General features: G+C 42.6%; 1 protein-coding gene and 1 long non-coding RNA gene across 15 annotated transcripts in view; one reads left to right on the top strand and one right to left on the bottom strand.

Annotated features, from left to right (window-relative positions):
- afap1 (actin filament associated protein 1) overlaps positions 1-11131 on the top strand; it is a 98246-nt gene that overhangs the window by 52222 nt on the left and 34893 nt on the right. For all 13 annotated transcript variants that reach the window (XM_083557443.1, XM_083557442.1, XM_083557452.1 and 10 more), the window contains exons 4-6: positions 8662-8770; positions 8871-9082; positions 9505-9684. In XM_083557443.1, coding sequence (XP_083413569.1) covers positions 8662-8770; positions 8871-9082; positions 9505-9684 — 501 coding nt within the window. The remainder of the gene's footprint in view (positions 1-8661; positions 8771-8870; positions 9083-9504; positions 9685-11131) is intronic.
- Positions 9704-10553, bottom strand: LOC310735034. 2 transcript variants are annotated; one of them, XR_014536189.1, is made up of 3 exons: positions 10235-10553; positions 10141-10199; positions 9704-10035 (listed from the first exon to the last, which is right to left on the bottom strand). It is a non-coding gene; the product is annotated as an uncharacterized lncRNA (long non-coding RNA). The 2 variants fall into 2 exon arrangements; XR_014536190.1 differs by having other exon boundaries at positions 10246-10553.

Here is an 11131-nt window from a genome sequence, read left to right as displayed (position 1 = left end):
AATAGTGTCTCACTCTGTGTTGCAGTCAGTTTATATCTAGGAGTAAACAGTGAGCTTAGGAGATTCGGTGTCTCAATTGCTGTCTCAGTTGCTGTCTTAGTGATCTTAGTTTGCATCTCACTCGATGTCTCAGTTGAGGAAGTTGAGGAAAAGGCCTACATGATTTTGTTAAAACACACACACTCACACACACACACACACACACACACACACACACACACACACACACACACACACACACACACACACACACACACACACACATTATGCAGTGGATAACTTTGTCCAGTCTGCTTTCTATTGTCTGTGAAAGCATCTGGAATTCATCAAGATCTTGTGATTTCTTTTTTTGGTCTTGACTTGACCCAAACACACACACACACACACACACACACACACACACACACACACACACACACACACACACACACACACACAACTAACTTCTTGGAAATGTTGTTCAGATGGATTTGTATAAGATAAATAAAAAGAATCAACACAAATCTCCTAGATTTGTCCTATTTAAACAGAAGCTTCTGTAAAAAAAAATGTAAAAGGGCGGAGCTACATGAAGACTTTCCTTGGGATGTTTATTAAGTCGGCTTTATGGCATTTTAACTAATTACATCTGACGTGTTTAATTGCATTATTAAAACAGCATGAGATGTTTCGGTCAGTACAAACTGCAGCTTGTTAGCTACCTTAGCGATTGTTAACTTTGCTAATCAATGAATATTTATGGTTATGGCTAAGGTAATTTGAGGTTGCCTTATATTGGATTAATCCCAGAAAACAAGCAATACACAAATTCAGGAGTTATTCTTTTAATGAGAGAGTTTTCGCTATGTAACATCCTGCACTAACTTGTCTTCTTCAAAATTATTGTAATAAATAAATGAATATATATATTTATGCCCTGCCCCGTGGTGGTCAGGATTGGCAGGGTGAGCTTGGGGTAGCTGTGCTGTACGGTAGCTGCTCGTTAGCGTGTTTGTGGTGTTTTGTACATCATTCTTTTTTGTTAGCAGTTTTGTAACTTTGAGCTGCAGATTCCAAAATATCGCTTGGAGAATTTCATGTTTATCCACATTCTCTATTAGTCAGATGTCTTTTGGTAAAGACCACCACAGACGATCGAATATGTTCTCCGTAACTCTAATAACACGTTACACCTCGGTGTCTATGATACTGTCCTGAATAAAGATGGCGTGTTTGACTCGGTCTGGCTGTTTGTCTGTCTGTCTTTCTGTCTCTTTGTCTGTCTGACTATATATCTGCTTCTCTGTCTGTCTATCTCTCTATCTGTCTGCCTGCCTATCTCTCTATTAGTCTTTCTGTCGGTTGGCCTATCTGTCCGTCTGTCTGTCTGTCTGTATATTTATTTGTCTGTCTGTTTCTTCTCTGTCTGTCGTCTGTCTGTCTGTCTGTCTGTCTGTCTGTCTGTCTGTCTGTCTGTCTGTCTGTCTGTCTGTCTTCTTTTCTTTGTCTGTCTGTCTGTATATTTATCTGTCTGTTTTCTTCTGTCTGTCTGTCTGTCTGTCTGTCTGTCTGTCTGTCTGTCTGTCTGTCTGTCTGTCTGTCTGTCTGTCTTTTCTTCTTTGCCTGTCTGTCTGTCTGTCTGTCTGTCTGTCTGTCTGTCTGTCTATTTATCTGTCTGTTTTCTTCTGTCATTCTGTCTCTCTGCCTTTTCTTTTTTGTCTGTTTGTCTGTCCATCTCTCAGTCTGTCTGTTTATATTTTTTATCTGTCTCTCTGTCTATTTTCTCTCTCATTCTTTATCTTTCTGTCTGTCTGTATAATTATCTGTCTGTCTTTCTGTCTGGCTGTCCGTATATTTATGTGTTTGTCTATTTTTCTCACTGTCTGTCTATCAATCACTCTGTTTCTCTGTCTGTCTGTCTGTCTGTCTGTCTGTCTGTCTGTCTGTCTGTCTGTCTGTCTGTCTGTCTGTTTGTCTGTCTGTCTGTCTGTCTGTTTGTCGTCTCTCTGTCTGTCTCTCTGTTTGTCTATGTAGCTGTTTGTCTGTCTGTCTGTTTGCCTGTCTATATATTTGTCTTTCTAGCTATATATCTGCTTGTCTTTTTTCTTGTTTGTCCATGTATCCCCCTGTCCCCCCCTGTTTATCTCTCTGTCACTCTGTTTATCTATCCATTGATCTGTCTGTCTTTCTGTTTATATACCTGCTTGTATTCCGGTCTGTTTGTACATCTATCCAACACCATTGGTTTCTGTCTTGAACTAAATGGTTGTAAAATCCCATGTTTTGAGTATGAGGATGGTTCTGTCTTGCGTGGGTGCAGTTTCATTCTCTATGTTTTGGTCTAAAAATCTGAACTCTGTGAATTCTGTCCTTGCTGTTCATGTTAGAATTTATATTTTACCCTGCCCTTGAGTGAACGATGCAGAGTGAAGGGGAGTTTCCTCTGCTAGCATTTACACACACTGTACAGATCTGCCATCTGACTCTTGTCACTGTATTTGTGCTGTTATTTTAGCTAACACACTCGAGCGTGTATTCGAGGAAGTGAGCACATTCAGACTCTCTCCTGCGGCCAACAATAACAGTTCACAGAGCACAGGCGAAGGAGTGGAGCAGGAGGAAACCCATTTGCCCTGGGAGAGAACCTTCAGGATGTAGGCTGGCATATTCTCCTGGCTTTCCTTTTCCTGTCTCTGGCCTCTGCTAACTTATATACACACTCACCCACCCACCCACACACACACACACACACACACACACACACACACACACACACACACACACACACACACACACACACACAGTCACAGCCACAGTCACAATCACCATGGCTGCTCATCAAGGATAAATACACATTGTTCACCATAACTGTTAAATTCTGTAAAGCTGTGTGTGTATATATTCTAATAGAATAGAATAGAATAGAATAGAATAGAATAGAATAGAATAGAATAGAATAGAATAGTAATAATGTAAAAATGTAGCATAGTGTAACATAAGATAACATAAAGCATGAGTCAGGACTGAAGCAGAGCAAGTTGGACTGTATAAGTGCACAAAACAATCAGTGTTTATTAAAACCATTTTACTGATTGTATTTAACGAACTAAAAGTACGGAGAGCGTGATCCGGTGTGATCCGGCGTGATCCGGTCTCCGAGAGTCAGAGTTTCCCCTCTCCTAAAGAAAGGCAGGGAAAAAATAACCGGCGTGTCTGTAAACCAAATAAAAGAAAAGGAAAGTGTGTACAAAGTTTTCCATGCGAAAGCCACAGCAGGAGGAGGATGAGGAGGAGGAGGAAGAGTAGGCGAGTAGGATTAATAGCACATGTGACTTGATTGCATGCGTTCTGTATAACAGCTGGATTGCAGTGTCATCGTCACAGCAGCAGGTTGTCCCAGAACGTCGCCAGCGTTCTCCACACACACACACACACACACACACACACACACACACACACACATTAATATAAATTTGAGTGAGTGCAGATGTTTTCTAAGTGGCAGCAGGTGTTCGCTGTGAGTCACTTACCAGCAGAGATAATGAGGCCTAGAACAGTGAGTTACAGATGCCATGGCTGTTCCCTGCCCCGTTATACAGCTTTATCTACACATGCGACACAGCAAACCTGAAACTTCACTATACTTGTGTCCCTGCACCATCACAGTACACTTCTCCATTCAGTTCTCCATTCTGATTAGTCCTACGGTGTAGACGTACCTCAAGTAACAGCGGCTCAGACTCTCACGCCTTCCTTCTAATACATTTGCATAGGCGCCGCCCCTTCATGCTTCTAATATTGCATTTCTAATATCAAGTTATGGTTTCCATGGTAACCGCGCCTTCTCCTGGTTTTGTATAGCAGCTATACGCTGTGATTAAAAAAATACTGACATTCAGAGACCTTAAACATTAACATACAAGTTCCAATATTTTACCATTTCCATGGCAACCGCTATTTTGTGCATCCTGGACACAGCTACCGTGGTTCTGTATAGCGGTCGTTGTTCATACTTTACGATAAAAAACAAAAAACAACTTCTTGATGTAACGACGCTTTTTATGTAAATTAACACCTTCTAATACCTAATACACGATTGTTTCTATGGCAACCGCTTGCTTACCTGGACCTGTGTATCGGTCATCAATCATACGCTACGATCAAAATTTATATAATAAACAGTATAATATATATATATGCGCTACGATCGAAATAAAGTGCTGGCGTACTGATACCTTATTTGTATATTCCTTTGGCGTTTCTATAGCAACCGATTTTTTTATAGCACTCTCCGTATAGCACTCTACAATAAAAAAATACTTAATATTTTAATGCGCTGATTCTAATACATGCGTTTCTTTCTATGTTAATTGACTTAACTTATATGCTAATTAACACCTTCTAATACCTAACACATTCTCGGTTCTGTCAAATAAAGTGGCGACAGGTACAGTAACTTATATCTAGATTTCTTTCTGATATGTTAGTGTTTCTTTGGTCTGTTGCCAAAGTCAACATAATATACAAATAGTTTTTTATTTGATTGAAATAGTTTATATATTAACGTGCAAATTCTAATACGTTACTGTTTCAGTGGCAACTGTTGTTCACGAGGTTCTGTATAGCGGTTTAGCAGCGACCTGCAAAGAATAATAATAATAATAATAATAATAATAATAATATTTATTTAAATATAGTTTAAATAATCATTTGAATAAAAATGAATAATATTGAATAATATTGGAATAGATTGATTATGTAAATGTAAAAAAAATTAATAATTTCTGAACAGACCATGAAAATTATTTTAGAGTTACAGGAATCCATGGATGCATATTTTTATTTATGTTTTATTTCATTTCTTTAAACTCTTTTTTTTTACTTTGTTTGTGAAGTGACGTCGGGTAAATCCTCCCCCATCACATGGTTTATTATTTATTATTATTATGTTACCTTCAATTATTTATTAATACAGGTTATTGTTTTGGCTGTTTGTTAATTATATATCCTATTTTATATATAATATATAATAAAAGTATAGAAATAAATGAAAAGTGGACATGAAAATATTTATTTTAATATTCTGAACATAATAAAAAAAAAAGGTAAATGTTATCGAATATTATAAAAACAAAATTAGAAAATATATATAATTATAAAAATATTCATATATAAAAATATAATAAAGCGATAAGACATTATAATATATATATAAATTATTATATAGTTCAATATATTTGATATTTTATTTATTTATATTCTTGTTAAATATTCTTCTTCTTCTTCTTCTTTCGGCTGCTCCCATTAGGGGTCGCCACAGCGGATCATCCGTCTCCATACCACCCTGTCCTCTATATCTGCCTCTTTTACACCAACTACCTGCATGTCTTCCCTCACCACATCCATGAACCTCCTCCTTGGCCTTCCTCTTTTCCTCCTACCTGGTGGCTCCATCTTCAGCATTTTTCTACCAATATAATTCATGTCCCTTCTCTGCACATGTCCAAACCATCTCAATCTCGCCTCCCTCACCTTGTCACCAAAACATCCTACATGTGCTGTCCCTCTAATAAACTCATTTCTAATCTTGTCCATCGTCGTCACTCCCAACGAAAACCTCAACATCTTCAGCTCTGCTACCTCCAGCTCCACCTCCTGTCTTTTACTCAATGCCACTGTCTCTAATCTATACAACATCGCAGGTCTCACCACAGTCCTATAAACTTTCCCTTTCATTCTTGCAGATACTCTTCTATCACAAATCACTCCTGTCATTCTTCTCCACCCACTCCACCCTGCCTGCACTCTTTTCTTTACTTCCCTAACACACTCTCCATTACTTTGCACTGTTGACCCCAGGTACCTGAACTCCTCCACCTTCTCCACCTCTTCTCCCTGCAACCGCATCACTCCACTGCCCTCCCTCTCATTCACACACATGTACTCTGTCTTACTCCTACTGACTTTCATTCCCCTTCTCTCCAGCGCATATCTCCACCTCTCCAGGCTCTTCTCAACCTGCTCTCTACTCTCACCACAAATCACAATATCATCTGCAAACATCATAGTCCAGGGAGACTCCTGTCTGACCTCGTCCGTCAACCTGTCCATCACCACTGCAAACAGGAAAGGGCTCAGGGCCGATCCTTGAGGCAGTCCAACCTTCACCCTGAACCAGTCTGTCGTACCTACTGCACACTTTACTGCCGTCACACTGTCCTCATACATGTCCTGCACCACCCTCACATACTTCTCTGACACACCTGACTTCCTCATACAATACCACAACTCCTCTCTCGGCACCCTGTCGTACGCTTTCTCTAAATCCACAAATACACAATGCAGCTCCTTCTGTCCTTCTCTATACTTCTCCATCAACATCCTTAAAGCAAATAAGGCATCTGTGGTGCTCTTCCTCGGCATGAAACCATACTGTTGCTCACAGATGGTCACCTTTTCTCTCAACCTGGCTTCCACTACTCTTTCCCATAACTTCATGGTGTGACTGATCAACTTAATTCCCCTGTAGTTACTGCAGGTCTGCACATCTCCCTTATGCTTAAAGATCGGTACCAGCACACTCCTTCTCCATTCCTCAGGCATCCTCTCCCCTTCCAGAATCCTGTTAAACAATCTGGTTAAAAACTCCACTGCCATCTTTCCTAAACATCTCCACGCTTCTACCGGTATGTCATCTGGTCCAACCGACTTTCCATTCTTCATCCTCTTAATCGCTGCTCTCACTTCCTCCTTACTAATCCTATCTACATCCTGCTTCACCAACTCCACATCCTCCAACCTTCTCTCTCTGATTTTCCCCATTCATCAGCTGCTCAAAATACTCCCTCCATCTTCTCAACACACTCTCCTCACTAGTCAACACATTTCCCTCTCCATCCTTTATTGCTCTAACTTGCAGTACATCCTTCCCAGCTCGGTCCCTCTGCTTGGCCAATCGGTATAAATCCTTTTCTCCTTCCTTAGTGTCCAACCTCTTATACAGTTCCTCATATGCCTTTTCCTTAGCTTTCGCCACATCCCTTTTAACCTGCTGCCGCATCTCCTTGTACTCCTGCCTACTTTTCTCATCACTCTGTCGATCCCACTTCTGTTTTGCCAACCTCTTTCCCCTAATGCTCTCCTGCACTTCCTCATTCCACCACCACGTCTCCTTGTCTTGCTTTCTATTTCCAGATGTCACACCAAGTACTTTTCTAGCTGCCTCCCTCATCACTCCTGCAGTAGTTGCCCAATCATCCGGCACCTCTTCACCACCACCGAGCCCCTGTCTGACCTCTTCCCTGAACCTCACACTACACTCTTCCTCCTTCAGGTTCCACCATCTTATTCTTCTTTCAAACCTTACTTTCCTCCTCTTCTTCTTCGCCTCCAAAACCATCCTACAGACCACCATCCGATGCTGTCTAGCTACACTGTCCCCCGCCAACACCTTACAGTCTCCAATCTCCTTCAGGTTGCATCTCCTACACAGAAGATAATCCACCTGTGTGCACCTTCCTCCACTCTTATACGTCACCCTATGATCCTCCTTCTTCTTAAAATACGTGTTCACCACTGCCATTTCCATCCTTTTAGCAAAATCTACCACCATCTGCCCTTCCACATTCCTCTCCTTAAAACCATACCTACCCATCACCTCCTCATCACCTCTGTTCCCTTCACCTACATGCCCATTAAAGTCTGCCCCAATCACCAATCGTTCTTTCCTAGGTAAACCATCTACCACTTCATCTAATTCACTCCAGAATCTTTCTTTCTCCTCCATCTCACAGCCAACTTGTGGAGCATAGGCACTGATGACATTTATCATCATCCCTTCAACTTCCACCTTCACGATCCTCACCCTATCAGAAACTCTCTTCACCTCCACTACACTCTTACTGTACGCTTCCTTCAGAATCACCCCTACACCATTTCTCTTCCCATCCACACCATGATAAAACAGTTTAAACCCACCTCCAATGTTCCTGGCCTTACTCCCTTTCCACTTGGTCTCCTGAACACACAGCATATCTACCTTTCTCCTCTCCATCATATCAGCTATCTCTCTCCCTTTACCCATCATAGTACCAACATTTAAAGTACCAACCCGAACCTCTACTCTCCTACACTGCTCCTTTTCCTGCCGTCTCTGTAGACGCCTTCCTCCTCTCCTTCTCCTCCTTCGGCCAACAGTAGCCCAATTTCCACCGGTACCCTGTCGGCTAACGATACCTGTGGCGGTCGTTGTTAACCCGGGCCTCGACCGATCCGGTATGAAATTCTTATTTGTGATCCGCATATTTGATTTGGCACATGTTTTACGCTGGATGCCCTTCCTAACGCAACCCTCCCCATTTACCCGGGCTTGGGACCGGCACTAAGAGTACACTGGCTTGTGCCCCCCTAATGGCTGGGTTTGCCCCCCTAATGGCTGGGTTATTCTTGTTAAATATTATTTATTTATATAAAAAAGTAATAGGAAAAAAAATAATAAATGTATTAATATTATTGAATTACATTTAATGAATTGTTTATTGTGAGGCTTTGTTCATGTGTTGTAGCTCCGCCCCCTCAGCTCATTTCTTTCTTCAGTTGCCGATCGAAATCCTAATCTCTCTCTCTTTCTCTCTCTCTATCATTCTTTTCTCTTTCTTTTTCTCTATTTCTCTCGGTCTGCAGCCTCCTGATAACGGACCACCTCCTTTGCCCAGTTCCTCCCTTCCTGAGGGTTATTATGAAGAAGCCGTACCCCTGGGTCCTGGGAAAGCTCCAGAATACATCACCTCCCGTGAGAACACACACACACACACACACACACACACACACACACGTAACACAAAAAGTGTTTTTGCATTTTTCATAAGCGTAAATCTGTTCTCTCGTCTCAGAGTACGACTCGGACGCCATGAGCAGCTCGTACGAGTCGTACGATGAGGAAGAGGAGGATGGAAAGGGGCAGAAGATGCGGCATCAGTGGCCCTCAGAGGAGGCGTCTATGGACTTGGTGAAGGACGCTCGCATCTGCGCTTTTCTCCTGCGCAAAAAACGCTTCGGACAGTGGAGCAAACTGCTCTGCGTCATCAAGGACAATAAACTCCTCGTGAGCGTTAACACTGTCATACACACACACACACACACACACACACACACACACACACACACACACACTGTCAGGCCAGAGGTATTGGGACACCTGACATACGGGGTTCTTCTCCACACGTTGCAGGCACACAATTTTATAGGACAAACTTCTTCTCAGCAGAATGAAGGTTCTTATAATAGGAAATGTGAACCGGGATGTTCAAAAATCACTTAGCAATCTTATGGTCAGGTGTCCACAAACTTTAGGTCATACAGTACAGGTAAAAATGAAAGTACAAATCAGAATACATGTCTGACCTTTCTTCCTTTCTTCCTTTCTTTCTTTCTTTCTTTCTTTCTTTCTTTCTTTCTTTCTTTCTTTCTTTCTTTCTTTCTTTCTTTCTTTCTTTATTTATTTATTTATTCTTTTTTTTCTCCAAGTGCTACAAGTCATCTAAAGACCACACTCCTCAGATGGAGCTCCTCCTCTCTGGCTGTAGTGTTACACACATCCCCAAAGACAGCAAGAAGAAGAAGCACGAGCTGAAGATTGTCCACCAGGGGGCAGATGCTTTGGTGCTGGCTGTGCACAGTAAGGAGCAGGCTGAAGAGTGGCTCAAGGTAAACACACTGCAAGAACAAATTATACAACATCACCTCCTGACCAAGCACCACCAACACCTCCTCAACACCTCCTGACCAAGCACCACCAACACCTCCTTAACACCTCCTGACCAAGCACCACCAACACCTCCTCAACACCTCCTGACCAAGCACCACCAACACCTCCTTAACACCTCCTGACCAAGCACCACCAACACCTCCTCAACACCTCCTGACCAAGCACCACCAACACCTCCTCAACACCTCCTGACCAAGCACCACCAACACCTCCTCAACACCTCCTGACAAAGCACCACCAACACCTCCTCAACACCTCCTGACCAAGCACCACCAACACCTCCTCAACACCTCCTGACAAAGCACCACCACCACCTCCTCAACACCTTCTGACAAAGCACCACCAACACCTCCTCAACACCTCCTGACAAAGCACCACCAACACCTCCTCAACACCTCCTGACCAAGCACCACCAACACCTTCTCAACACCTCCTGAACAAGCACCACCAACACCTCCTCAACACCCCCTGAACAAGCACCACCAACACCTACTCAACACCTCCTGACCAAGCACCACCAACACCTCCTCAACACCTCCTGACCAAGCACCACCAACACCTCCTCAACATCTCCTGACCAAGCACCACTAACACCTTCTAAACACCTCCTGAACAAGCACCACCAACACCTCCTGACCAAGCACCACCAACACCTTCTTAACACCTCCTGAACAAGCACCACCAACACCTCCTCAACACCTCCTGACCAAGCACCACCAACACCCACTCAACACCTCCTGAATAAGCACCACCAACACCTTCTTAACACCTCCTGACCAAGCACCACCAACACCCCCTGACCAAGCACCACCAACACCCCCTGACCAGGCACCACCAATACCTCCTCAACACCTCCTAAACAAACACCAACAACCCCTCAACACCTCCTAACCAAGCACCACCAACACCCCCTCAACACCTCCTGAACAAGCACAATCAACACCTTCTGACCAAGCACCACTAACACCTCCTCAACACCTCCTAAACAAGCACCACCAACACCCCCTCAACACCTACTGACCGAGCACCACCAAAACCTCTTCACCTCATAAGGTAGCACCACTATGACCTCCTAAACACCTTCTGACCAAGAAACACAGACACCTCTTGAACTAGCACCTCAAACCAATGAACACCTTCTGCATTAACACCAACACCTCCTGAACATCTCTCCCTCAGGCACCCTTCTGTGTTTATCTTTTCACAGTACAGCTGCAATTAAAACAGTTAGAAACACACAATAACTACACAATAAAAACAGTTAGAAACACACAATAACTACACAATTAAAACAGTTAGAAACACACAATAACTACACAATTAAAACAGTTAGAAACACACAATAACTACACAATAAAAACAGTTAGAAACACACAATAACTACAC

This window comes from Silurus aristotelis (assembly GCF_946808225.1).
Source record: "Silurus aristotelis genome assembly, chromosome: 12".
NCBI classification, from domain to species: Eukaryota; Metazoa; Chordata; class Actinopteri; order Siluriformes; family Siluridae; genus Silurus; species Silurus aristotelis.
This window is presented reverse-complemented; position numbering and strand designations above follow the sequence as displayed.